Source organism: Mugil cephalus, chromosome 11, assembly GCF_022458985.1.
Source record: "Mugil cephalus isolate CIBA_MC_2020 chromosome 11, CIBA_Mcephalus_1.1, whole genome shotgun sequence".
Lineage (NCBI taxonomy): Eukaryota > Metazoa > Chordata > Actinopteri > Mugiliformes > Mugilidae > Mugil > Mugil cephalus.
In genome coordinates this window covers 26,829,016-26,856,662 of record NC_061780.1, presented here as the reverse complement: position 1 = coordinate 26,856,662, position 27,647 = coordinate 26,829,016, and the positions used below count along the sequence as shown (strand labels likewise).

Here is a 27,647-nt window from a genome sequence, read left to right as displayed (position 1 = left end):
TCTTGTGTTTGTTGTTGTTTGGCTGCAGCCTTTGGATCCTGTTAAGAGGATTGTATTGATTTAAAGGCCGCTTCATTTTCCAGAGTAAAGAGCAGATCTTTTAGCAGCTTTTTACATCAGCCGACCACAATTTAAACAGAAGAAGAAGAAGAAGAAGAAGCTCCGATGCTGCAGGGACGTGGTTTGTAGTTTATGGATGAATAACAAGAAGAGAATTGGCTGAAGTCTGATCTGATCATTTAAAAATATTCCTGATAAAGTGTTTTTATACGGAACAAAAAAATAGATGAAATTAAATAAATTGAATTTGTACGACGTGAGTTGTAAATTGGAACTTTACGCCCGATAAATGTGTTGTTTTTAGTTTATTTTTGGAGTTTATTCTCTTCTGTCGCTCTGACTTGGTTTAGAAACAAAGGGAAAATGAGATGAGACTCTTAAAACTCCATAAACTTCACCGTACGCTGAACCTCAACGGGTTTTTGCTTTTAAAGGATGTGCTTCAGGTACCTGAGAGACCTGGGCTTGTGTTTCCACCTGATCTGAACATTAGGAGGATGAAGTGCACGGCTGTTAAATTAGCATGAATGTGCACCAGTGTACCTAATGTTTTGGCAGTTGAATGTGGAGCAGGTCATAATTCAATCATGTCTTCTTTTGGTTTTTGGTAATTCTCCATTTCATCAAAATTCAAATCAGTTGTTGAAAAGATTTAATTGTCAAACGTCTTCAGGCCGTTTCTCTCTGTGTTGACGTTGAATAAAAGCTTCATTGATTATACATGTAGACACGCTGCCACTTCATTAGGAACACTCACTAAAGCGCTCTGATATAATAAATGTCCTGCACTAAATGGCGTCGAGCTGATGTAGAAAGGTGGTGATTGACCTGGATGATGCAGTTTGTGCTAAACTGTTAAACTGGATTGACTTTGGAAACAACCTTTACCACAATAAAACAAATCAAGATATTAAAATCAAACAAAATAAGTATATATGTCATTTCTAAACTATATTGTCAAAGACGACGCTGCAGTTTGTTCTTCATTCGTCCAACATGACGGTTTCTTCACCACAAAAACGCAGCCACAGTGAAACTAGCTTTAGCTGCTGCATCATTTCTGGTACCGAGGCTTAAGCGAGTGAGTAAGTTCGCAGTTTGTCTTTTGATTCTTGAGCCATTGGTTGTTTTTGTCTGAGGCTTCATTTAGTCTTATCTCCACGTTTGTGCTGATTTTACTCCTTCATGAGACTCATGTCACAGTTTCCCCCTCGAGCCACAAACAAACATTCACTCACTCGTCTTTGGTTAAATCTCGTTCCTTCCGTCCCTTTTTCCCTTCTTGGACATTATGGGATTCACTGTTGATTTTACCAGTTGCAGTGAGATGTAGAGATGCACACAGAATAACACGTGTCCTGTATGTGATAGATGTAAATCTGCACATTAATTCACATGTTTTGGTTCTGTCTGGATATTTCTGAAGCTTAATGTTAAAATTGGAATTATATCTGAGGGAACAGTTCATTGGAGGGTAAACACTGATATAACTTATGCCCCCGAGTGGATAAAAACATGGTGACATGTATCAGTAAATACAGAGATAGAGCATCAACTCAAATTAAGAACAACTGGACTCAACAATGATTTATACGAACGATCAGATAACGAATGATCCATGAACCAGAAATCAGTTCTCCTGATATTTATATGGACCTGATTTCAACACCAGGAAATATGACACTGATGCTAAAGTGTGACCTTTAGGTTCTTTATACGACACAGCTCCACCAGCTTTGTACCAGAGGAACCTTATTAGGAGAAGAGGATTAGTTTCAGTTCTGATAAATGTAGCTGGACTCTGGAGCAGTGGAGACGTTCTGCTCTGGATGGGATGAAGGTGAAAGAGAAAGGAAGCTGCATTTATGTCGCACATTTCTCACACATGGTAACTCGCTGTGCTTCACACGAAAAAGGTGAAGACTGATCTGTTTGTTCTGGTCAACACAAAACACAAAACATGGATGAGCTTCTCCTGTTCTGTTAAAGACATAAAACCCTTTCACTCTGCGTCTGTTCTGAAGCTGATCGATATCTGGTGGTTGATTTAATACGACTGTTCAAGGTCAGATCTGAGTCTGATCATCACACCGAGGTTTCAGACTTTCAACGTGTTTCTTAACAGCAGCCATTTAGTGTTTAGTGCCAAAAACAGTTCTCTCTGAAGGAAACTGGCTCAATCAAATATTAACCTGCTCGAAACAGAGACAAGGACACGATGGAGCTATAGACCGTTAGCACTGATGTCACAAAAACATGGTGAAATGTGTCCGATCAAATTAAGCACAACTGGACTCGATTCATACAAACTAGTGTGGAGTTGGAAAAGTGGATTAGCCTCAGTTTCAGCTAGTTTTAGCTAATTTCATTATGATAAATGAAGCTAAATAAAAGATGCTAAATAAAAGGTAACGTTATCCATATAATACTGTAGCGTTAAAAGTACGACGAGGAGAAATCACAGATATTCAGTTTATTATTTTATTGTTGGATCTGAAATAGAAATAAAACTTATCTTCAGCCTCCAGAGCAGAACTTAAGAAGTAACTTAAGCTTTGACTTCATCAATAAATTCAGCATAAATTAATATTATCTGACACTAAATGAACCACAACACCAGGTTTCTGTGTCTGGAGTCAGTTGTTTCTTCTAAAGCAGTGAAACATTTACTTCTCTGTTCTCTGGCAGATATCTGTAAAAATATAAAATATATCTGTAAAAATATAAAATATATCCGTACAAATTTAAAATACATCTGTAGAAATATAAAATATACCCGTAAAAATATAAAATATATCTCTGGCTGCTTTTCCAATCTGTTGGTTCAGTGAACAGCTGTGAACTGCTCTTCTCCATGTTTTTATTTAGTTTTATGGTTTAGATGCTGTTAAAGTCTATGATTCAAGCTAACGCTGCTAATCTCCATGTTCGTCCGTCACTTTTATGTCACTCAGTGGCCGTAACCATGGAGACGCCCTGTGACATCACATACGTTCCCTCTATAAGGAAACATGAAACTTTTTTTTTTTTTAGATATTTTATTAATTTTTTGTTCTCTCAACCTTTTATTACGAAGTGTATTGATCCACTCTGATGGTTCAGTGTGTGGAAACATCTCAGCTGGTGATTTTTTCTTTTTTTGTTGTGTCGTTTTTTGTGTGACTTTGTAATTATAGAACATCACAATAAAAAGAACCGTGAAAGGTAGAGTAACATCTGAGGGGCAGATCTGATTCACATTGACTCCAGCAGACGCTCACTGTCCAGTTTATTAGGTGATAAACACCAGTGATGTAAACTGAATCCTCCTTTGTGACTGTTCAGATGTTGAAACTGCAGCAGAAAGGTTTTAATTCACCTGGATGATCTTTGTGAAGTTGCTAAAATGATAGAAACGTGTGTCGGCAACAACACAACTCATTAAACACCGTTTATTACGGGGTTGTCGCATCAGAATATATTCATTCATGTGAATGTTTTGGGCTGCTCACATCGCTGTCAGCTGACTGATAAATTAATCCACTCTTATCTCTTCCTGTGTGGATCTAATGTTGTTTTCTTTTTTCCTGCCCTCGAGACTAAAACCAAGGAGACACCTCTCATTTTATGACCGGCTGGTCCTGATTGGACGAGTCTTGCCGTCCCCTACTAACGCGTCTCCGTCTGGTTCCGCTCGTCCTCACGCAGCCTTTTTTCTTCGCCGTGCAGTTTATCAAATAGGAAACGCCCGCAGCTCTCGTTCACATTAAAGCAGATAAATGATGAAAGAGTTTCCTCTGTTCTCCCCTGGTCTAACCCTGTTTCTGTCTCTCCAGCACGGCCAGTAACTCTCCGCGGAGCACCCCCGGCAGCTCCCCCTCCCTGCGACGGAGGGTCCTGGGGGGAGGCAGGGCCAGCGAGGGTGAGGGGGGAGGAGAGAAGAGTGGTGGTGGTGGTGGTGGTGGAGGAGGAGGAGGTGGTGGAGGAGGAGGTTCAGATAGTCCACTGCCCTCCATACCCTCGGCCTCCTCCCTTACGTCGGCCTACCCGCTGGCTTCCCGCCACTTCAGCCGCAATGCAAAGGTAACGTCAGGACACTTCCTGGTTACAGCGCCACCATGTGGCAGAGACACTTCTTTTAAACCTCCAGTGTTTGTTGTTGTTGTTGTTGTTGTTGTTTGACCTCGGTGGATTCTTTTTATCTCCTACCACCTCACCACACATCCATCCATCCCTCACACCAGTCACCAACACCTCCATCACTTCCTGTTCTTCTTCTACTTCTTCTACTTTATCTACTTTATCGTCATCTTCTACTTCTTCTTTTTCATTTACTTCCTCTTCTTCTACTTCTACTGGTCTTGTCCTTTATCTACTTCTTCTTCTTCGTAAACTTCCTGTTCTTCTTTCTTTTCTTTTTTGTCTGCTTCTTTTTTCTTTTCTTCATCTGCTTCCTCCACTTCTTTTTTGCCTTCTTCATCTTCTTCTTCTTCATCTGCTTCCTCCTCCTCCTCTTCATCTTCTTTCTCTTCTAGTTCTTCTTCTTCTTCCTTGTTCCTGGTTTTGGTTTTTGTCTTCTTATTTTCCATCTTTGCCTCCCACAGCAGACACGTTTAGCCGTAGGACCTTGGTTCTTCTTCTTCTTCTTGGAATGAGCTGATTTATTATTCTTCTTATTATAATTATAATTAACAGTGATATGTTCTTCCACACCAGATAATAACTGAATGTTTGTTTAGTCTTTTGAGTTGTCAGTTTTTCCAGTGTTGACTTTACGTCAGCAGACTAAAATGTTCACGTGTTTGCTCTGTAAATTTACGTTTGCTTCCTTTGTTAAAGCTTTCACCTGTTACTCGGATAATTATTGTATACGCTCACCTGACAGAACATTAGGTACAGCAGTGGAACCAGTCCTGCTCTAAATCCAGTCTCCACATTTAGTTTCTAATGACTCAGAGATGTGCGGTCAGCTGTGTTTTCATTTTGTTGAAAAACCGCAGCACGTTCTGAAATATGTCTCATCTCCTCAAATCGATTCAGTTTAACAGTTTACCACAAACTCCGTCCTCGTAAATGATCATCCAGGCAGATTAAAACCTGAACAGTCACGAAGGAGGATTCAGATTTGATTTTTAGTCGATAGCATGTATATGACACACGCAGCCAACGAACGGCTGCATCATGTTGAGCTGGATGTTGTTGAATGTGTTTATTCTTAAATGACTTTGTTGATGTTTGTTTGTTTGTTCCCTTTGCAGAAAATGCAGAGCTGGTACAACGTGAGTAGAAGTCATCATCTTCTTTTCAGTTGATTTCTCTCAACTCTTGTGCTGTGAGGAAGAGTAACATTCTCCTTCCTGTTCTCACCCTCAGGTTCTCAGTCCCACGTACAAACAGCGGAACGAGGATTTCCGGAAACTCTTTAAGAAGCTTCCAGAGACAGAGCGACTTATAGTGGGTGAGCGATAAGACTGTTTATTTATTTATGCTCATTTAAAACTAGACCAATGGAGTCTCCATGGCGACCGCTGGTCCAGGAAGCAGTCTCCATGGTGACCGCTGGTCCAGGAAGCAGTCTCCATGGCGACCGCCGGTCCAGGGAGGAAGTCTCCATGGTAACCGCTGGTCCAGGAAGCAGTCTCCATGGTGACCGCTGGTCCTGGGAGGAAGTCTCCATGGTGACCGCTGGTCCTGGGAGGAAGTCTCCATGGTGACCGCTGGTCCAGGGAGGACGTCTCCATGGTGACCGCTGGTCCAGGGAGGACGTCTCCATGGTAACCGCTGGTCCAGGTAGCAGTCTCCATGGCGACCGCTGGTCCAGGAAGCAGTCTCCATGGCGACCTCTGGTCCAGGGAGGAAGTCTCCATGGTGACCGCTGGTCCAGGAAGCAGTCTCCATGGCGACCGCTGGTCCAGGAAGCAGTCTCCATGGTGACCGCTGGTACAGGAAGCAGTCTCCATGGTGACCTCTGGTCCAGGGAGGAAGTCTCCATGGTGACCGCTGGTCCAGGAAGCAGTCTCCATGGTGACCGCTGGTCCAGGATGTAGTCTCCATGGTGACCGCTGGTCCAGGTCTATCTGGTTTCTCTGGTATTTCTTTCTACAAAAAAAAAAAATCTTCTTTTATATGAATCAAATAACCAGTCTTTTACTTCTCTTTCTGGTTTCTTAGATTAAAAAACAAAAGAAAAAATATGCTTGTTAAGTGTTTTTGTTAGTTTGTTTTTAAATTGAAAATCTGACTCATATTTGTTTATTTCATATCATTGAGTCTAAAACCAAACTTGAAATATCAAAAAGGACACGGCCCCGAGAAGAAGACTGGGTTCATCAATCAATAGTTCTTCCATAAGTTTTATTTTATGTTATATTTGTATTCCTTCTATCAGCAGACTGGGATTTATTCATGTGGCTTCACTATGATTCATTTTATTCTCAAACCTCAGAGTGCTTCTGTGCACATTTGACTTTTTTCTATTTTTTAAACACGTCATAGTTTTACGACGTTTTTAAACCACATTCTGTGATTAGAAATGAGTGAATATAAGTATGTTTTAGCAGCAGAACCACAATGAGCCAAACAAACCCTTTAAAACCAGCCTCTGGACCTCGTTTTATTTTGCCAGACTACTCGTGTGCTCTGCAGAAGGACATTCTGCTGCAGGGGCGTCTTTACCTGTCTGAGAACTGGCTCTGCTTCTACAGCAACATCTTCCGCTGGGAAACCACCGTAAGTCACCAGCAAATGCAAACGCGTGCAGCTCAAAACACCGACGCGCTGGTTTTTTTAAGTTTTTAATGGCTTTGTTTCCGGATCAATAAACCCTCAGATCACTATCCTGCTGAAAGACGTGACCTCGATCACCAAGGAGAAGACGGCTAAGCTCATCCCGAACGCCATCCAGATCAGCACCGACAACGAGAAGGTCTGTGACGGATCGCATCACTTAACGGTTTCAAAGAGTAGTTTTACTACCACTGTCTTTTTTTTTTTTTTTTTTTTTTTTTAGTGCTTGTTGAAGCAGTAAAAAAAAAAAAAAAGCCGACAAAGCAAACAGACGGGAAGCATCCATTAAATCCACTCTCACGTCTTTTCTCCCTCCCCTCCTTCCTCGTTCATTTATAATCTCCCTTTCAGCATTTCTTCACCTCCTTCGGAGCGAGGGATCGCAGCTTCATGATGATTTTCCGTCTGTGGCAGAACGCTCTGTTGGACAAGGTACAGCCTCCTCTTCCTAGACTCCCTGGTGGTTAGCGCTGCCGGTAGTTAACATCTCAGAATAGAAAAGAAGCAGGACGCGGTTTAAATTACTGTTATTTGCCGGGTTTGAAACGCAGACATTTGTTTCAGTGCGGAAACTGAGCTGCGTCTCAAGAACACAATTGTGGTGGCTGTTTGTCTCAAACTAATACAGAAGACAATGAAAAAAAACTAGATTCAAATCAAACGGCCACTGATGCACTCAAGGATTTAACCTCCTGAGACCCTGCGTCCTCATATGTGGACATTAAGTTTTAGGTTTGTTAAATGTCCAATTAAACAGGTTTTTGTTTACGCTTATTAACTTTTCTAGTTTGATATGACGCACAAATTTAACAAATGCAACCAAAAGTAACGAGCTACAACATCAAGTCCTCATTTGAGGAAGTGGGATTTCGTTGTTTACTGCTTTTTTCCAGCCACGTGTTATATGTTCTAACACGTTGGTGAATCCCCATGTCCACTTATGAGGACATTTCCTTTTTTTTTTTTCCAAAAACTACTTCTTGTTCAAAGATGATGCTTAGTTTTTATTCTTCTTAGGTCCTAATTAAAAATGCATAACAAATAAAAGCCTGGGTCTCAGGAGGTTAAATCACGCAGGGTTTGAGGAAAGAGTCCGTTGTCCCGGCAAAAAAAAAAAAGTTGGGTTTGTCATGTGTTGTGTTTTATTCCCATTAGCAAAGAGCAAACAACCTGGTGTTCCCCAGTTACCTGATACCTTCAAAATAAAAGCACCAACAAATAATCAAACAGAAATGCTAATGTATTTATGAACCTGCTTTAAGTCTAAACTCAAACCTTAACAAAGAAAAATAAATAATGAATATTTAAATCAGATCACAAAAGAATGACAAACAACAACCATCAGATGCTGCAAACTTTGACTTAAACCTTAAATCTTCATGGATGGTGAGAAACCTGCCACTTCATTAGGGACACGAAGCTGTTTCAACCTCAGCTAAACATTAACGATACGAATACATGAAGGGCCGATGTACCTAATGAACTGGCTAAGTGAGTTTACTAGTTTATGTTTTAATTAACTAGCTGCATTATATGACTCTGAAACTACTCAGTATATGTTAGTCTACACACGGGCCGTCCATAAAGAGCTCATACATCCAGTGGTCCATGATATGAATCCTGATCCTGATGAAGTCAGAGTTGTGTTATTATTATGTGTATATTATATATTATGTCATTATTTTTTCTACAGTCCCTATCGCCCAAAGAGCTGTGGCACATCGTACACCAGTGTTACGGCACCGAGCTGGGCCTCACGAGTGAAGACGACGACTACGTCTCGCCCACCGCTGAACACATGAACGGCCTGCTGTGAGTGTGAAGCCTTGTGTTTGTCCAAGGAATAAATGAAACTGTACGTTATTAATTGTCACACTTTTCTGTCGGTTACATTGAATGACTCCGTGTGATGCTCATGTGATTTTGAGGGTCTGTTCGAATGAGTAAAGATGCTTTTATGTGTTTTATTTGGCTATTGACACATTGGTGGGACATCGTGAGGCCTGTGTTGACACGTTTGGATGTTATGTCTTTTGGAAAGTTGCTGAAGACACTGTTGGGTTTTGGTGAGTCGCTCTGCGCAGTCTGCACTACGTCTATCTGCAGGCTTCTGTTGGGCCTCTCTTAGGATGTTGCTGGGCCTCTGTTGGCCCGTCGGTAGGCCCGTACTGGGATGTTGCTGGGCCTCTGTTGGCCCGTTGGTAGGCCCGTACTGGGATGTTGGTGGGCCTCTGTTGGCCCGTCGGTAGGCCCGTACTGGGATGTTGGTGGACCTCTGTTGGCCCGTCGGTAGGCCTGTACTGGGATGTTGGTGGACCTCTGTTGGGACGTCGGTAGGCCCGTACTGGGATGTCGGTGGACCTCTGTTGGCCCGTCGGTAGGCCCGTACTGGGATGTTGGTGGACCTCTGTTGGCCCGTCGGTAGGCCCGTACTGGGATGTTGGTGGACCTCTGTTGGGACGTCGGTAGGCCCGTAGTGGGATGTTGGTGGACCTCTGTTGGGACGTCGGTAGGCCCGTAGTGGGATGTTGGTGGACCTCTGCTGGCCCGTCGGTAGGCCCGTACTGGGATGTTGGTGGACCTCTGTTGGCCCGTCGGTAGGCCCGTACTGGGATGTTGGTGGACCTCTGTTGGCCCGTCGGTAGGCCCGTACTGGGATGTTGGTGGACCTCTGTTGGGACGTCGGGAGGCCACCAGGCATGAATTAACTGCGCTTCTTAACTCTCTAGCCTCCAAGCTAATAGTAGCTCTCTGTTACAACTGAGGCTCTGTTGGGACGTCGGTAGGCCCATACTGGGATGTTGGTGGGCCTCTGTTGGCCCATCGGTAGGCCCGTACTGGGATGTTGGTGGACCTCTGTTGGGACGTCGGTAGGCCCGTACTGGGATGTTGGTGGGCCTCTGTTGGCCGTCGGTAGGCCCGTACTGGGATGTTGGTGGACCTCTGTTGGGACGTCGGTAGGCCCGTACTGGGATGTTGGTGGACCTCTGTTGGGACGTCGGTAGGCCCGTACTGGGATGTTGGTGGGCCTCTGTTGGGACGTCGGTGGGCTTTTTGTGGACCACTGCTAGAACGCTGTTGGGCCTTTGTTGGGACATTGCTGAAGCCACTGTTGGGTTTTGGTGACCCTCTCTGCACCGTCTGCACCGTGTCCGTCTGCAGCTTGGCTAAAGTGAACATTTTCCAACAACGGGCCATTGGAGGCCTCTGTTGGCCCGTCGGTGGCCATGTTGGGATGGTGGTGGGCTTTTTTCGGGGCCTCTATCAGGACGTCGTGGGCTGTTGTCGGGTCTCTGTTGGCTTTTGTTGAGACCTGTAGATGCAGCTTGTCCAAAGCGAAGAAAATGGCCACCGAGCGTGAATAAACTGTTGCTCTTTCTAACTTTCGGGCCTCCCATCTAATGGTAGCTCTCTACCAGCCGCCGGTTCGCTGTCGTCTTTGCGGTTTGGTCAAACGTTTTGTTGTCGCTGGTTGATCTTTGAAGCGTATTTGATGTGTCGCCGTCTTCACGCGGTTACGTAGAAAATGTCAGACTGCGAACAAATCATTTTTTAGGAGCGGTGTGTTTTTTTTAGCGACAGCGTACGTCCTCGTGGTGTCTACTCTGGGCTTTGTTCACTCCTTGCCACTTCATTAGGTACACTAGTGAATGCATTCCACTCTAACAGTCCAGCTCTAAATCCCCTCTGACATGAAAACACGGTTGAATCAACATCTCTCTCAGTTATTTTAAACAAATGCTGAATACCAGAAGACGAGATGAAGTGCAGGACTATTTATGTTAGAATGTTTTCACTAGTCTACATAATGAACATGCAACTGAGCGTATACACCGATCAGACATAACATTATGACCGCCTTCCTAATATTTTGCCAGTGACTCATCAGAGAATGGACATTTTAAATAAACGTACACAAACGTCATTACAGGCGCAAACTGGCGATGAAGCTGATCTACTCGAGGAGTGAATGAGATAATATAAATTATTGGGCCAAAAATATGCAAATAGATTATTTAGTGCAGGAAACTGAAACTGATTTCTGTGCCTGCATTTAAAATGTTTGAGAGAGAGAACTAATCCTTTCTACTCATGGCAACATAAGCAGAAGCAGAAATAATTGAGACAGCGACGCCATTTTGACGTCACCTGTTCTATTTGCTGATGTTTTATTAGGAGACATTTTTTCCTCTGTCATCTTTTCTTCCATGGTTTCAAATTTCATTTTGAGCTTTTAGTGGAAATCCTTATTTAAATAGGGCGGCCTCCACCACTTTAGCACCTGCAGCAGGTCACCCGCAACATGCAAACCAACAACACGCGCATCTATAAGCCTGTGCACACAGTTTAGCAGCACCTCTTATTTGGGATCTTAGTAAATCAGGTCCTAACTTTTTTTTCCCTTCTCATTTCCTCAGTCCAGGAGAGGAGTCGGTGTCGGTCACTGATCTACTGGACCTGAGCTCGGTGTCGGTTCCCTCCGTGGGCGGCTCGCCTCCTGCCCTGGTGCCCTGCGGTCCAGCCACTTCTTCCTCCGCCACCAGCCTCTGTGGATCCTCCCCGCCGTCCTCCACCGCTTCCTGTCAGCCCATAGAGGTGCCTTCCTCGTCGGGGCGCCGGCTCAGCTCCGACCCTCTTGAACCCAGCCCGCCCAGCTCTCACGGCTCGCTGCCGTCCACCACCCCAACCAACGCCTCTGCCCCGGCCTCTGCTGCTGCCTCCTTTGTGAGTGACAATGAGAATCCTGATTTCTGCTTTCTAATTGCACAGACACCTCTTATTTTCAAAAACCAAACACAAACCGAGGAGCAACGTACGTGGATTTGAGGCGTCGAGCCACTTCTTCGGTCGTGATCGAGGCTGATAAACACTGGATTAATCCGTTCAGTAGTTTGGAGACATGGTCAAAGAAGCACTAACCCACAGTTCAGACTTCTGCTTTAAGTTGATGTAGCTGACCTGCCCAGAAATGTAGCTTCTTCAAGAGCTGTGATTGGTCCATTTGGTCGTAGCCTTGCTTCCTCTTTCGTATTTGCGGCTGCTTCTCCATCTCTGCAGTTTTCAAATTGATTGTTTTGTATCAGTAAATAACTGGTGAGGTGAACTGAGGAGGTTTGGAGATGTTGTCATTTGTACGACTCGGAAGTAGAAACAAAATTAACCCAAATGGCAAAAAGATGCAGCGCCGACTAGTGTACAAGTAGAAATGACTCAGACCGATGTAGGCTACATATCTAGGTCCTGCATTAAAATAAAATAAAAATAAATAAATAAATAAAAAACTACCTGCAGATATGTGCCATAAATAATTAAAGGAATGCCTAAATATAAGCCATAAATGCTAGTTATTTATTTATTTATGTTATTATTATTTCAAGAAATGTGGGAACTGTCCACACTGGCTGAACTTTAGAATAGAATAGAATAGAATAGAATAGAATAGAATAGATAAACGCCCTTTAATGTCATTATACAGTGTAGAACGAGTTTGGAGAACTTCTCATTATCAGTGCAGGCACAAAGTACATACAAGATGGTGAAAAATCTTCTATTTACAGAGAATTGGAAATTTGAAATATAATATAAATACAAATGTAAAAAATATATTCTGACTCTTACTAGATGCATTTCTTTACAAGTTATCTGAGTTACCATGAGTTGGATCAAGCAGATGGATAAATTGCAACACAGATGCTCTGACAACATTATTCTGGACAATACTTGTCATTTTTTCCTTGGTTTGTTGCATTATTAACAACGTGCAGCATAAAGATAAGACATTAATTTACATTAACATTGGAAAAATTATTCAAACAATCCCGTTTAATACTTGAATGTGTTGTGAGGACTCTAATCGTGATCTCTGGTCATGTCGTAACGCGTCTTTTCCCACCGTGGCCTGACTTTTCTCCTTTGTATGTGCTGGGAAACCCACATCAAATTTTGAAATGGCGTTTCCAAACTACACAACTCTGTTTCTTCATCGTTCCAGAAGAGCAACGCTTTCATCGCTGCTCCCTTCAAATGTTGTAAATGAACGACATCTTCTTGACCTCATAATCGGACATTTTATATATGTAGGTCAGAGTTAATAATATTTAGTTGTGTAAAGTTTTCTTAATACACAGTCTGGCCAAAAATAAAAGTCTCCACCTGGAAGTAACGGAGCTCATAGTTCAGAGCCTCCTATTGGATAATTAGTTCGTGCTGAACCCCAGAGAGAAACTCTGACATCATCAATACAAGATCTGAACTAAAAACACTGGAGACTTTTGTTTTTTATAATACATCAAGGTTTTGCATTTCCCACATTAAGTTTTCTGTCTTCAACAATCAAATGCCAAACATTTAGTGTAACTTATTGTTTCATATCAACGAGTCTGTGAAACCACACAGTCAGGCAGTATTAATTAAAGCTGGAATCTTTTTAACAATAAGTTCATCCTCAGCGCTTCCACATGTTTCTCTTGACAAGAAGAAAGTTATTCACATTTACATCAGCTGAGCTGGAGAGTTTACAGCATAGATGAAGCATATTTCTATATTCAATAATAATAATGCTAATAATAATACATTTGCTTAAAGAAGTCAATATAAGCACTAATATCCATATTAAATGCATAATATGTATTTTTTTTACTAGATTGAAACATGAACCAAATACCATCATAAATTAAGTGCAGTTTAACGTATATTAACGTCGTAGGGCAAACTGCTCCACACAATTTACAAATAAAAAATGAAAGGAAACAATGGAACAGAATGCAAACAATTTTTTGGATTCGTGTGACATGTTTCAAAAAAAATTTACATTTCAAAACAAGAAGAAGAGCAAACAAGTAGAAAAATCTGCAGCTGAGACGCTCTGAACATCCCAGGCCAAGTGTGTCTGCATCAAATCAGCCTCCCTCCTCTAGAGTCATATGACAATGGGGTGATTTCCCTTCAAACCTCTTGCTAACTGTCCTCCGTTGTTCCTCTGCATCTAGAATCTGGAAGAGGGCGGCGACGGCTTGTCTGACTCAGCCAATCACATGCTGCCTCAACCAACCACCAGTCTGGGAAACCTCTCCTCATTGGACATCACCAACGACGAGGAGCTGCCCACGGATCCCAGCAACTCCTCAGACACACAAGAAGAAAGTGAGTGTTGTTTCAGACCAGGTGATGAATCCAAAACGGAGCTCAGAGTATTGGAGGCGTCTGCTTTCTCCTCGTCTTCTGTCCACATTATTTGACCTGATTAGTAGTTGACCGTCTCAGAGGAGCCGTGTGGAGTTAAATTACTCATTTTCTATATAATAACCAGCATCTTTATTTACCTTTACTTTCCTCTGAGGATGGAAGCTTTCAATCTGAACTTTGTCCCAAAAATAAAGGAGAACTTAACGTGTGAGAGACTTTTAATTAATGCTACGCTCTGTTCTGCCTCCACCAGTTACAAGGAAATGTTGGTTTATACACTGAACTTATTTATATAATTAATTTTGTAAAACTTTCGCGCTTTACCGAGTGGTTGACATGGCAACTGGTGGTCGCCGTCATGTCACCTCCTGTTTCTATAGCGTCAAATAATGAACCAAAACAAAAAAGGATGTGGAGCTTCTGACCTATACTACAGCCTCCAGCCACCAGGGGGAGCTCTACTAGCTTTGGCTGCACTTTAGAAGAGCTGTACCTTATTTATATGCTTGTGATTCACTCCAACATCTGTTCTGAACCTGATCAAAACATCCTCCTAGTATTTGATGTTCTGATTCCTTGGAGGTTTAATGTCTCAGGAGATTTGAATAAGCTAGTAGCGGCTCAGTAGCGTTGAGTCAAATGTATCTACAAAGCAAGCGCCTTAACGTTTACACATCGTATGCTTTAGGTTTACAACCCTGGAGATAAATGTTTGACCCCTTGCTCAAATATTTACTACATGTTCTCTGATAACTACATGTTCTATTTTCTTTCGCGGCGCAGGTGAAGTGGAGTCGTTCTGCACTAACCTCAGCGGCCGGCTACATATCAACACCGTGGTCCGCATGAGCGTGGACAAGCTGCACGACCTGCTCTTCTCTGCAGACACACACTTCATCCAGCATCTCTTCTCCCAGAGGCACTTTACTGGTAGGATAACAAAACAAAAGCAGCAACAACAACAAAAAACACGTTATTTATGTTAAGTCAGTAACTTTCTGCAGGAAGACGGTACTGTTAAATAGTAGTAGCACAGAATTGCATGACTAGACATGATAGGAAATAAGAGGGCAGATAAAAAAACATAGAGGATAAGAGCTCAGTGCAAGAAAAGGGAGTAAAGGATAAGAGGTCAGTGCAAGAAAGGATAGTAGAGGATATGAGCTCAGTGTTGGATAAAAGAAAGTGGAGGATATGAGCTCAGTAATAGATAAAAGAAAGTAGAGGATATGAGCTCAGTAATAGATAAAAGAAAGTAGAGGATATGAGCTCAGAACAAGAAAAGAAAGTAGAGGATATGAGCTCAGTGTTGGATAAAAGAAAGTAGAGGATATGAGCTCAGTGTTGGATAAAAGAAAGTAGAGGATATGAGCTCAGTGTTGGATAAAAGAAAGTAGAGGATATGAGCTCAGTGTTGGATAAAAGAAAGTAGAGGATATGCGCTCAGTGTTGGATAAAAGAAAGTAGAGGATATGAGCTCAGTGTTGGATAAAAGAAAGTAGAGGATATGAGCTCAGTGTTAGATAAAAGAAAGTAGAGGACAGGAGCTCAGAGCAAGAAAAGAAAGTAGAGGATATGAGCTCAGAGAGAAAGTAGAGGATATGAGCTCAGTGTTGGATAAAAGAAAGTAGAGGATATTAACTCAGTGCAAGAAAAGAAAGTAGAGGATATGAGCTCAGTGTTGGATAAAAGAAAGTAGAGGATATGAGCTCAGTGTTGGATAAAAGAAAGTAGAGGATATGCGCTCAGTGTTGGATAAAAGAAAGTAGAGGATATGAGCTCAGTGTTGGATAAAAGAAAGTAGAGGATATGAGCTCAGTGTTGGATAAAAGAAAGTAGAGGATATGAGCTCAGTGTTGGATAAAAGAAAGTAGAGGATATGCGCTCAGTGTTGGATAAAAGAAAGTAGAGGATATGAGCTCAGTGTTGGATAAAAGAAAGTAGAGGATATGAGCTCAGTGTTAGATAAAAGAAAGTAGAGGACAGGAGCTCAGAGCAAGAAAAGAAAGTAGAGGATATGAGCTCAGTAATAGAGAAAACTGGAGGATATTAGCTCAGTGTTGGATAAAAGAAAGTAGAGGATATTAACTCAGAGCAAGAAAAGAAAGTAGAGGATATGAGCTCAGTGTTGGATAAAAGAAAGTAGAGGATATGAGCTCAGTGTTGGATAAAAGAAAGTAGAGGATATGCGCTCAGTGTTGGATAAAAGAAAGTAGAGGATATGAGCTCAGTGTTGGATAAAAGAAAGTAGAGGATATGAGCTCAGTGTTAGATAAAAGAAAGTAGAGGATAAGAGCTCAGTGCAAGAAAAGAAAGTAGAGGATATGAGCTCAGTAATAGAGAAAACTGGAGGATATGAGCTCAGTGTTGGATAAAAGAAAGTAGAGGATATTAACTCAGAGCAAGAAAAGAAAGTAGAGGATATGAGCTCAGTGTTGGATAAAAGAAGGTAGAGGATATTAACTCAGTGTTGGATAAAAGAAGGTAGTGGATATGAGCTCAGAGCAAGAAAAGAAAGTAGAGGATATGAGCTCAGTGTTGGGTAAAAGAAGGTCGCTTCTTTAAAGTGGAGGCGTTGTCGCCCTGACCCCGAACTGGGAATTGATTCCACAGGAGAGGGTCTAATTCGAGGTGTTGTTTTTTGGGCTGGGAGATTGAAATATCTCGGTGTGGAGATCTTTCTGTGTCTGTGAACTCACGGCGATGTCGTGATGTTCCCGCACTGTGTTGGAATTTTCAACATTTCAACAACCTCAACTTGCATCGACTTGTTTCACAACGGCGACGCCGAGCAAGTCTTTCCTGTTGAGACAGAGGAGGTTACGAGACAGTTTCTTTTAATTCGTGTCTGCTGCTCAGTGAACTGTTGAGGCGGGTCTCAGTGGATGATATCACACTCTCTTATCCTCAGTGTGTAGCAGGCAGACATAACATTAAGACCTCCTGCGACGCTGATTGGTAGTAGCATGTCTCCACTTTAGTGTTTACAGCTGCTTCTCTGTCTCTGCAGTTTTCAAATTGATAGTTTTAAAGAATTTTTTTATTTTTATTTAGGCTTTATTGGACCGGGTTAGTGCCACTGATATCCCTTTTACCTGGTCCAGATACCGGCCACACGGTTACAGAAGTAAAAGATAAAAACAAACAACATATGAATTACAACATACTTCATTAAAACAACTTGCATATGGAAAAGCCTGGACTCCTTTAGAGCTTTATATTCAGTCACAGGTGTGAGGTTTACTAGATGCAGTTTGGATTTAAGTTCATTCCAAGTCTTTTTTTTTCCCAAGTTGGTTCTTATTTTTGGAACAACGACGAAGGGCAAAATGTCCTTTCAGCAGATGTGGTTTGCATGTTCAAAGAGGTGATAAATAAGAAGGAATTTTACCCAGAGAGTTTTTATAAATGAACGTAAGGCGCAGAGCATGTGACCAGGACTAATTTGCTTTAGTGGAGAGAAGAGCGGGACGGGTGAGAGACCCACCAATAAATCAGACATCCTGTCTTCATGAGAGGGTGGAGCTACGAGTCACAGGAACATCCACCCTGTTCTACCCATAATGCACCCTGGTGTCAAGCGACCACCAGGTTAGATCCATCAGAACCAGAACTACCTTCCTCCAGGTCTACCAGGTTCAGTTCTGAGCTTCCATCAGAGCTGTTCTGACTCCTTTCTATAAGAACCAATGACCCTGGTTCTCCTCCTTCTCATAGAACCAGTTTGGTCGTATTCTTTCATGTATACGAGGAAATGAATGACTAGTTTTTTAGTATCAGGCTGGAAACACGTTTAATGATGCTGTAAAGTTGTTTTTTTTATGGGGGACCTGCTCCGTTATGGAGCCTCTAGTGGCCACTCGATGAACTGCAGTTTGTTGCCCTGCTGCCGTCTGGACTAGATCCACTGTCACCACACAACCAGTGGTCATAATCTAATGGCAGATTGGTGTCTCTCGTCACGTTGTTGGTGCGGACAGTGGCCCAGCTGATGGCCACTAATCTAGTTACCCCCTCCTCTAGAGTGTGTCTCTAACGAGGACGCCACGCTAGTCATTTAGGCTTAGACGACATCTTTATTTCTCTTATTTGAAGTCGTCTTTGCGTGAATGTGTGTTTTTTTGTTGTTGTTGCTCGAATGAAGACAGAAGTGGAACGTGGGTTTTTCGGGGGCCCTGTATCCGCCGGAGGGGGGAACATTGTGTCGCTCTAATTGGGGCATTTCTTTCTTGTCACGAATGAGCTTGTACTCTCTCTCTGTCCATTCATGAGTGTCCAGCCTCTCGTGTCCGTCCCCTCCGTCGCTTCCACTTTAACGTCTCGTCTCCGTCTCCTCTCAGACTTGTCGGTGGGTGAGTGGCAGCAGGACGGCGGCAGTGGCAGCACCAGCCGTGTGCTGAGCTACACCATCGCCCTCAACAACCCCCTGGGCCCCAAGACCGCCCCAGTGGTGGAGACGCAGGTCAGTCCTGGACCCACGCCGGCTTTTAGCATTTAGCCCTCAGGCAAATAACTACAGAGGGACATTGTGCTGCGTTAAAAAGGGGGACATGAAACACTGAACGTACGTCTGATTATTTAACCCTCAGGCATCTGTTTAATTCACTGCACCCACGTGACCTCAGCGGACAAGACGTCTGTGTCCACAAACTGCTATAAAAGCTTAACAGATTTTTTCTGCATAAATCTCTCCACAAATTCTGTAATTTTTAAGGAATTTTAACCCTTTAAATGCCAGTTTAACATGAAAAATTATCTGTTTTTCATAAAACTAATGTTGGTTGGGACATTTTTTCAGATCAATCTTGGTTACGACCAAGATTATCTGAAATATTGACTTGATTGAGTTGTTAGTTTTTGTGGACAAAAATGTCCCATTGACTTCCATTAAAACTACATTTTTTTAATCTCTCAGCCGTGACACAATGAAATAATTCATTCTGGAATATTAGAGTTTCATTCATGAGAAAAATGGTCAACACAGCACTTAAATCAGCCTTTTCCCTGTAAAATGTTTATGATGAGGTCTGTGTGTGTGTATTCAAAGCCATAGATGCACTATTTCTTCAAGAAAATAAAATCAGGGGCCTGTTCTGAACCTCCTTCATCCTTCATCCTCCTCCTCCTACATCCTCCTCCTCCTCCAACGAACACATCTGCTGATGTAGGCGGTGAAATAAAGATGGAGGAGAGATGAATTTAAAAAGCTGATTTTATTTCGATATTATCTTTGCTGATATACTATGTTGGTGTTTGTTCCGTTGCTTCGTGTTACAGCTCAAATATTTGGTCGATTTCACTGAAGAATCATTGAACAGGATTAAAGGTTTAGATTCTCTAAACTCTAAAAGACGCTGTTTATTTATCCCACGTCATCGTAGCGTCGAATTAGACAAGAATATATAGAAGAAACAATAAGAAATTTAAAAGAATATTCAAAAAATAACAGCACAAAAAGAAATATAAAGCCTTTCTGTGTATTGTGTGTGGAAGGGGAATTAAAATGAATATTGCTAATATCATTTAATTGCTGAGATTATAAAATGTGGTCGTAGTTTGTGCAAGATTCAAAAAAGCAGATTATTTGTGCAAAGAAACCTGTGTAAAAAGCTGCGGCAGCGTTTGCTTCCTGCAGCGAATAAATTAGAAAACACGCTGGAACGAAGACGTCTGGACTTAAATGTCTCCCGGAGACTTTAGGTCTTTACCACCTGGACGTCACATGACTAGAGTCTGATAAGTTATTTTTAATCCGGTTCATTTCTTTCTTCCAATTAGTGGAAACTCATGAGTCAAGGTGTGAACAGGATTCGATAAAACCCACAGGTCCAGTTGTTTTTTTGAGTATAAACACGGTGACGGTCGTTTTTTACCGTTCAGACCTCAGCTCAGATTCTGTTAATCTAAAACTGTCACATGAGACGCTTTAGTTTTGTGGTTTTATTTTGTCCCCGCTGACAGACGCTGCATAAAAGCAGCGCCCGGGGCGAGTGCTTGGTGGTGGACTCGGAGGTCATCACCTCCGGCATCCCCTACCAGGACTACTTCTACACGGTCCACAGATACTGCCTCACCTCCATCAACAAACACAAGAGCCGGCTCAGGTACGGGTCATAAACACAACTCAGCAGGGCTCCTACGCAAGCATGCAACAGTGCGGAGTTTGATTTTTATAGATTTAAACGGGCCTATAACATAAAATTATGAATATCTAAATAAATGAATGGATCAGTCTGGTTTTTGAGGCTTCAGGCTGCTTCTAAATGTCGATTGAACATGTAAACTCTCCAGTGACTGGCTTTAATTTACGATTTATTCATTTATTTTTGTTTCTGACTTCATTTAGTTACTTGTTAAAAGTATTCGAATGCTTATGTGATGTTTAGAAAAGCCAGTGAGTCTTTTGTAGCAACAGGTAGTTCAGCTGCAACTTAAATAAAACTGAATTCATCTTTAACTTGAGAAGAATTGACCGTGTCTCTTCTCTTTCTCCGCCCAGAGTTTCCTCAGACATCTGCTACAGGAAGCAGCCGTGGAGTCTGGTCAAAGCTCTGATCGAGAAGAACACGTGGAGCGGCATCGACGAGTATTACAGACACATGGGTGAGACGCCGGCTTCACCTCCGAACGCACACAGAACCAAACAGGGGACGCGTCTGGTCCAGGTTTTATCTGGTCCCGGAGCCAAACCGGTGCCTTAGAAACCGTAAAGAACCAAAACAGACAAACTTTGTTCTAAAAACGGAGCCTTTTTATTTTTAAGGCATTTAGTGACGTGTTAGTTGAACAGAATATTAATTTAAATAATATAAATACAACTAAGACTAAGAAATAAATAAACCAACAGAGCTAAGGAGGCTAAGCTAATCACTACCGTTAGCATTAGCACCGTTAGCATCATGGCAGTATCCCATCGCTAGACATACTGAGGAGGATAAAAACCAAACTGACACCACGTTATTGTGCTTTGAAGCTTCACGTATTGATTGAGCCACACTTTCTGAGAGCGTTCAGATAAAAAATCATAAACTAAGGAGATGTTTTTCTGGTTTTGGTGCTGATACCAGAGCAAATTTGAATTGCTTGGATTTTAAAAGCCGTCCTGACCCAGTTTAGTGTTTCATCCATCACAAATAAAATCCCCACACACATATTCCATCGATTCACCTTTAATTTAGAAAAAAGTTACAAGACATCCTCACGTGTTTTGTTATTTATTTATTTTCTTATTTATTTGATTAGGACAATGCACATTAATCATGAAGCAGGTATCTTAAAAAACACGCAGACAATACACCATGATGACCAAGGTTCTGTTTAAGGTCTTTTTAAAGGTGGTGTAATAGCCACGGTTTGTAACCTGAGCCGTCAGCGTGTTGCTTCAAAGCCTTTAAGTGGACAAATACACTTTTAATCAAAGCTAATTAAACACCAGCTGGCGTATCAGCCCTTCTCGCTGCTCGTCCTGGGTTCTGTGTGTTTAAATCCGTCCCGTCTGTTTGCAGAGAGCGAGGTGAACAAGCTGGAGACGCTGCTGCAGTCGGAGGTTTCCGTGGTTACCACGGGCGACGCGGTCGGCGCCGACGCCACCAAGACGCCGCCGGCCCTTCGCCGCAGGAAACGCACCTGCTCGCGGCGGCAGGGCGAGAGGGAGCGGGAGCGGGAGGGAGGAGGCGTCGGCCCGGGAGACCGAGGAGACCGAGGGGTCGGGGAGGACAGGGACCGGCGAGAAGCCAGTGAGTCGATGCCGATGCTGGTGCTGATGTTGAGAACAATGAAACCTTTTACTTCTATGCTAACGCTGACCTCTAGTGGTTCTGTCTGGAGCCACGTCCAAAACTCATGAACTAAAACCGTCAGGAACAAGTTTCACTCTTTGTAAAAACTTGTTTTTTTTAATTCTCGTAGCTGTCGTCTTCAGGGCCACGTTAGTTATGTCCTGTAAAGACTCTGAGCAACGTCTAGACACAATTAAGGACACAAAAAATACACAAGTATTTTTACATAAAAGTACTGAAAGTAGACAAAGAGAACCCAATCAAACACATGGACACAAAAACACACTTTACTTAAAGTGTTTTTACATAAAAGTCCTGAAAGTAGACAAAGAGATCCCAATCAACCAGATCCAACCAGAGTCCATGTTTCACAAGTGTTTCCATCAATGATGAGACTCAGGTCCTGGTTTAGTTTCTATAAATCAGGGATTTGTCTCATGTTTGTGTTGAAGTGTGTGATGACAACAGATGAAAGGAGCTTTGTGAGGAGCTCAGAAAAAGAGTTGTTGTTGCTCATCAGGCTGGAAAAGGTTCCACAACCATCTGTAAAGAGTCTGGAAGCCACAAATAATCCACAGAGAGTCAGACAGATTGAAGACGACTGTTCCCCTCCACAGGAGTGGTCCACCAACAAACATCACTCCATCATAGTGGGAGAGGAACCAGAGGAACCCAGGGGAACTTCTAAGCAGCTAAAGGCCTCTCTCACATTGGCTGATGTTCATGTTGATGAATCCACTCAACAACCAAAGACACTGCTCTCTGTCCACAAAGAACATGTGGGACAATGTTTAGTGGACAGATGAGACCAGAGTAGAATAGTTTGGTTTAAATGTTTGGAGATGAACCAACACTGCATTCCAGCATCAGAACCTCATCCCTCCATGACACATGGGGGCGCTAATGTCCTGGTTTGGGCCTGTTCTGCTGCATCTGCTCATCATTGATGGACCAATGAACTGTGACTTCTACCAGTGAACTCTGAAAGAAAATGTCAGGACATGAGTCCATGAGCTGAATGTGAAGAGAAACTGGGTCATGGAGGAAGACAAGGAGCCCAAGAACACCAGTGGTTCTCCAGAAGAACCCAAGTATAATTTTTTACTGGGTTCTCTTCGTCTACTTTCAGGTTTTGTGTGAAAATCTGTTGATGTTTTGAGTAATTCTTATAAAGAGATGATTTTTCTTTCAGATGCTCCGTATCTGAAACTGGGGGAACGTTCACGTGGAGGAGGACACAACAGTATATCCACCATCCTCCTCATCGTCAGCTTCATGTAAGAACGCAGACCTTCTATATTCCTGTGCTCTGCCTCGTCCTCTGGCTGTTTCCCAGCATGCTTTGGGTTTTGCTGGACCCTAATCACATGAATCTCTCTCTAACGAGTTACCTGGAGCGTTTTTGTAGCGAGGAAGGAGATTTCTGCCTGTTAGACTGGAAAACATTACAGTACATGTGTGTGTCTGCATGTTGACGTCCTTTCAGTTATACACACACCTGGTTTGATTGTATGTTTCTGAGAACATGAGCTTCCTGCTGTTTTGGTTTGATCCACCTCTGAATGTGTCCTCATTCAGACGCTTTGGATATTCTGCCTACTAACGGCCTCCTTATGCCTTTTCTGGCTGTTTCTCTTCTCCCCTTCCCTTTTTCTGCAATACTTCTTGTGCATAGGATCTGTATCAGGTTCGTATGAGAGGCTTTGATTTTACCGGCTGCAGACACGAGAATAATGACGTTCTCACGGGAACAATCCACCAGGTCTCAGTCAGACCTCAAACATCTGGACAGTTTTACTTCAAGCTTTTTTTATTTATTTTTTTCTTGTAAAACTGCTCAAGTTTTTTTCAGCTCCACATCGAGTCCACGTTCACCATGTTAACATTAACACATGTGTAGCTCTAGTATTCACCCTCTTTTAAAGCAGAGAGGACACCAGGACACCTAGGACTTTTCTAACGGAGGACACCAGGACACCTAAGACGAAGAAGTCCAAAGTTTCATTTGGGAGAAACTCTGAACACCATAAGTGTTGCACATGTTCTCCGCCAGTCAAAGCTTAACGCCAACAAAAACGAGAGAGAGAAATTATATCTCTAGAGTTCGTCCAAAGTTCTAACTCCTAGTTCTAACTAGTTCTTTGGTGTTTAACAGAAATAATGTCTGGTCTGAACCTCCATTTCTGCCTCATTAAAACCAAACGTCTCCACTGTGAAGCACGGCGGTGGCAGCATCATGAAATTAAATCGGCCGTGATTCTTTTTTCATAAAACCACAGGAGAGCGGGTGAATACTTTAGCTTGTGTCTGGTCCCTTTTTAAGTTCCCTTTACTCCACTTTCTACCACCTTTACTTCCATCTACAGACCTCGTGTATCAGCTCAGTCCGTCCGAGGTTTAACTGGGATTAACTTGACGTGTTCAGGGGCTGATATCTGGTGGATTGTTCCTGTATCAGAACACACAACAGTGACAAACCCTCAAACACACTATTTATTTTTATTTGTACCGGTGGGTGAAATGGTTTAAAGTCCTCCTCTCTCTCCTGACAGCCTTGTGGTGCTGGTGGCTCTCAACATGCTGCTGTTCTACAAGCTGTACGCTCTGGAAAGGGCGGCTCATACACTGGAGACGTGGCACTCGTACTCTGTTGCTGACAGGTAAACACGATGCAATGTTTCCTAAACAAATACAGACTGTTCTTTCCACTCGTCCCCTGGGAACTAGGGATGGGTATCGTTAAGGTGCTGGAGCTAAAAGAATAACAACTTGCAAACTTCAAAAAAAGTCATTTTGTGACGTCAAAGTTGAACAGAATATTAAGTTTAATACTATAAATACAACTAAGACTAAGAACCAATATAAAATAAATATTAAACCAGTGTCGTGGGGTCTGTCAGGGATCAGAGACGCTACATCTCTGCTCTTTTAATAAAATGCTACGTGTGGTCAGATGTTGAATCTAGTTCCAGGTGTTTCCTCCCTCGTTGCAGGTTGAACAGTCTGAATCTTTAGAGGTGAAACTTTTGACAAACGTTTGGTCTTAGACATTTTGAAAGTTCACTTCCATCCATGCAGGAGAAAAACTGCGGCAATAGAGCTAAGGAGGCTAAGCTAATTAAAAACTCACTCGCACCAAAAGGAAGCAGCCAGATCAGTCCGGTTACTACCGTTAGCATCCGTACCCATCTCTGCTGGGAACACAGGATCGTACTGTTGATTGGAGATCAAATCTTCTCTTGGCAGCTAACTAGAAAACCAGCACCTAGTTTATAAAAACCCCGACTTCCTCCCACCCACAAATGGTTCCCGGTGAAAAGTCGGTGTGAAGTGATTAAGCTCCAGCAAAGACGTCCGTGAAGGTTCTCAGTCCTCCAGGTCACGGTTCATCTCAAAAAAAGATGCTGAAAGAAAGGCAACATGTTGGGTTTCTTGTAGACGTTTGCTCCGAGTAGTTTGTCATTTGTTAAAGACTGATGGAGAGTTGGGGTTTATATAAGAACGTGAGAAACTCACATTCACATCTTGAGACTGGAGCCTCTGACTGATAATGGGTAGAGAACCATTCATTGGAGAAAGAGGACAGGTGAGTACCTGGTGGTTAACGTCTTCAAGAAACTCTGCAAGTCCAGTTGCCCTGATCAGCAGTTACCCGTAAACCGGAAAGGATTCACTTACTTTTACACAAATGAACCGATGATTAGTTTTCGTAGTTTTGATGTTTTGAATCTCCTAGTTTAGTTCTGCATCCGGTCACGATTCGATACGATGTCTGACGCTGGGTTAACGACACCTTTTTCGGTATCGGAATGAGTTTAAAGAAATGTTATGACTGGAAAAGATTCCTTTAATAATTATTTCTGAGATCGGATATAACTTCAGAACACAAACTATGCAATGAATGAGTATTTAAGAAGTATGAATATTAGATGTATAACAACTAAAAGTGATATTTTTTAATGTTGTTGACGCCCTCTGCTGTTTAAAAAGGGAAGTTAATGACTCTGGTGTTTGTGGTGATGATGCTGAATCGTGAGTGGGTTTCGAGCTCATTCTCCGGTTTAATTCCCCCCCCACATGTCCTCAGCCCTTTGCCCCAGACGGCTGGAGAGTGGGCTCAGGTCTTGCAGCTGCAGAGGCAGTTTCATCAGGCTCAGCTCAGTAAGTGGCAGCAGATCCTCCAGTCCTCCGTCACCCTCCTGGACCAGGTAAGTTCACTCCCACCTGCAACAACAACAACGTCTTCATCGCATGTATCTGACCAGCCCCCCCCTCCTCCCTCCCTCCCCCCCCCATGTTTATCCAGATGAAGCAGTCCTTAGAGAAGCTCCATCGGGGCATCGTGGTCTCGGAGGTGCAGCAGGATTCGTCTGCAGACCCCCTCACAGAGTCCCTGACTGAGGCCTGAGCCCGGCTTCATCCGGCCTACACCCCCCTCCCTGCCGACTATCCCCCGTCCTCTGGACACCCCCCACCCCGTCCACTGGTGGACTGGCTCAGCCGATCGATATGCTGTCTAATCTCATGTCTCATAATCAGAAACCAGTTGAGAGCGGTCCAGGCTCTCCTCTCTTCTCCTGACTGACTTGAAGTTTCCTCAACCACTCGACAACTTTCAGGACCACAGCAATAACTGACCCTCACCTGTAAATAGAGTATGAAGAGGCCACTGGTGGCCCCGACTCCAACCACGGCCAGAGTCTATTTCACTCACAACTTCTTCTTTTTTTTTAATTTTTTAATTTTTTTTTTTTTTCGACTATCACAGACGCCGTTTGTTCGTCTTCTGACATTTCACAGGTGGAGCTTCTCCACGTCAGACCAGCTAGAACCCTTTGGCCTGTAGAGAACGCCTGCTGAGGCAGAACAGACGAGACCTCTGAGATCTGCGAGCGGAACAAAAAAAAACGAAACCTTTCCGAGGATATGAAACCTGTTCGCTCCCAGGCTCCTCTCTGTTTCCATGTCAGTGCGTTGGGACCTGTTACAGTATTTATTAAGACCACGTCCATGTCCTGTCCTGCTTAGAAAGACCTGATGTTGCTGTTACGATGTGGACCAAGAGGAGAAGAGCGACTGCTGGTCCCAGCAATAATGACAATAGTGATTCTTTTTTTTTTTTTTTTTGTTGAATGTCTCGAGCATCAGTAGTAAATAATAATAATAATAATATTAATAATAATGATGATGATGATGAGTTGTGTGTGTGTGTGTGAATGTGTGTAGAAGCAGTGGAAAAAACAAGCAAAGTGTGTGTGTGTGTGTGTGTGTGTGTGTGTGTGTGTGTGTGTGTGTGTGTGTTCGTTCACCAGGAGTCCAGTTACATTTTCATAGTCTCGTTCTTGAAGATTTTCTCTTTCACGTCTGGAAAAACAAAGAGGACCAACCAGAACTTTGTGTTGTCCCGAGAAAGAAAGAAAAAAGGGAACCATTAGTCCTGCAGTATTTCTTCTTCTTCTTCTTTTTGTTTGTTTGTTTCTGTTTTCATGTGTGTGTTTGTAAGATTTCAGCAGACTTTCATCTATTTTTATTCTTTTTCTATCTTTATGATTTCTGTATTTGTTTGTCAGAAACTCCCCCTCCTCTTTGTTTTTCTTCTCATCACTCCATCCCACTCTTCACCTCCCTCCCCCCTTTTCTCTCCCCCTTTTCTCTCCCTCTTTCTCTCTCTGATGATAGCGGCTGCAGAAGTGTTGAGGCCCTGCTGTGCACGGCCGTCGGTGGTAATTAAAGGGTGTCGTATTTATTGAGGAGGAGGAGGAGGAGGAGGAGGAGGAGGAGGCGCAGAGATGAGAATGTACTGTAAAGATGTGATTGTACGAGGACTGAAGAGAAATGAGAGAGAAATGAAAAGTTCCA

At 42.8% G+C, this 27,647-nt stretch overlaps 1 protein-coding gene across 8 annotated transcripts in view; it reads left to right on the top strand.

Annotated features, from left to right (window-relative positions):
• Positions 1 to 26,541, top strand: part of gramd1a (GRAM domain containing 1A) — a 39,880-nt gene extending 13,339 nt beyond the window's left edge. For 7 of the 8 annotated variants that reach the window (XM_047598826.1, XM_047598824.1, XM_047598825.1 and 4 more), the window contains 19 exons: positions 3,876 to 4,122; positions 5,298 to 5,318; positions 5,413 to 5,497; positions 6,665 to 6,768; positions 6,869 to 6,964; positions 7,177 to 7,257; positions 8,519 to 8,637; positions 11,244 to 11,550; positions 13,815 to 13,968; positions 14,794 to 14,940; positions 18,351 to 18,472; positions 19,972 to 20,114; positions 20,510 to 20,613; positions 21,516 to 21,746; positions 22,981 to 23,065; positions 23,464 to 23,475; positions 24,341 to 24,448; positions 25,876 to 25,996; positions 26,095 to 26,541. In XM_047598826.1, coding sequence (XP_047454782.1) covers positions 3,876 to 4,122; positions 5,298 to 5,318; positions 5,413 to 5,497; positions 6,665 to 6,768; positions 6,869 to 6,964; positions 7,177 to 7,257; positions 8,519 to 8,637; positions 11,244 to 11,550; positions 13,815 to 13,968; positions 14,794 to 14,940; positions 18,351 to 18,472; positions 19,972 to 20,114; positions 20,510 to 20,613; positions 21,516 to 21,746; positions 22,981 to 23,065; positions 23,464 to 23,475; positions 24,341 to 24,448; positions 25,876 to 25,996; positions 26,095 to 26,196 — 2,389 coding nt within the window. In that variant the 3' untranslated portion in view covers positions 26,197 to 26,541. The remainder of the gene's footprint in view (positions 1 to 3,875; positions 4,123 to 5,297; positions 5,319 to 5,412; positions 5,498 to 6,664; positions 6,769 to 6,868; positions 6,965 to 7,176; positions 7,258 to 8,518; positions 8,638 to 11,243; positions 11,551 to 13,814; positions 13,969 to 14,793; positions 14,941 to 18,350; positions 18,473 to 19,971; positions 20,115 to 20,509; positions 20,614 to 21,515; positions 21,747 to 22,980; positions 23,066 to 23,463; positions 23,476 to 24,340; positions 24,449 to 25,875; positions 25,997 to 26,094) is intronic. The other variant, XM_047598829.1, reaches the window with a different exon arrangement.
• The last annotated feature ends 1,106 nt before the right edge of the window (positions 26,542 to 27,647 follow it).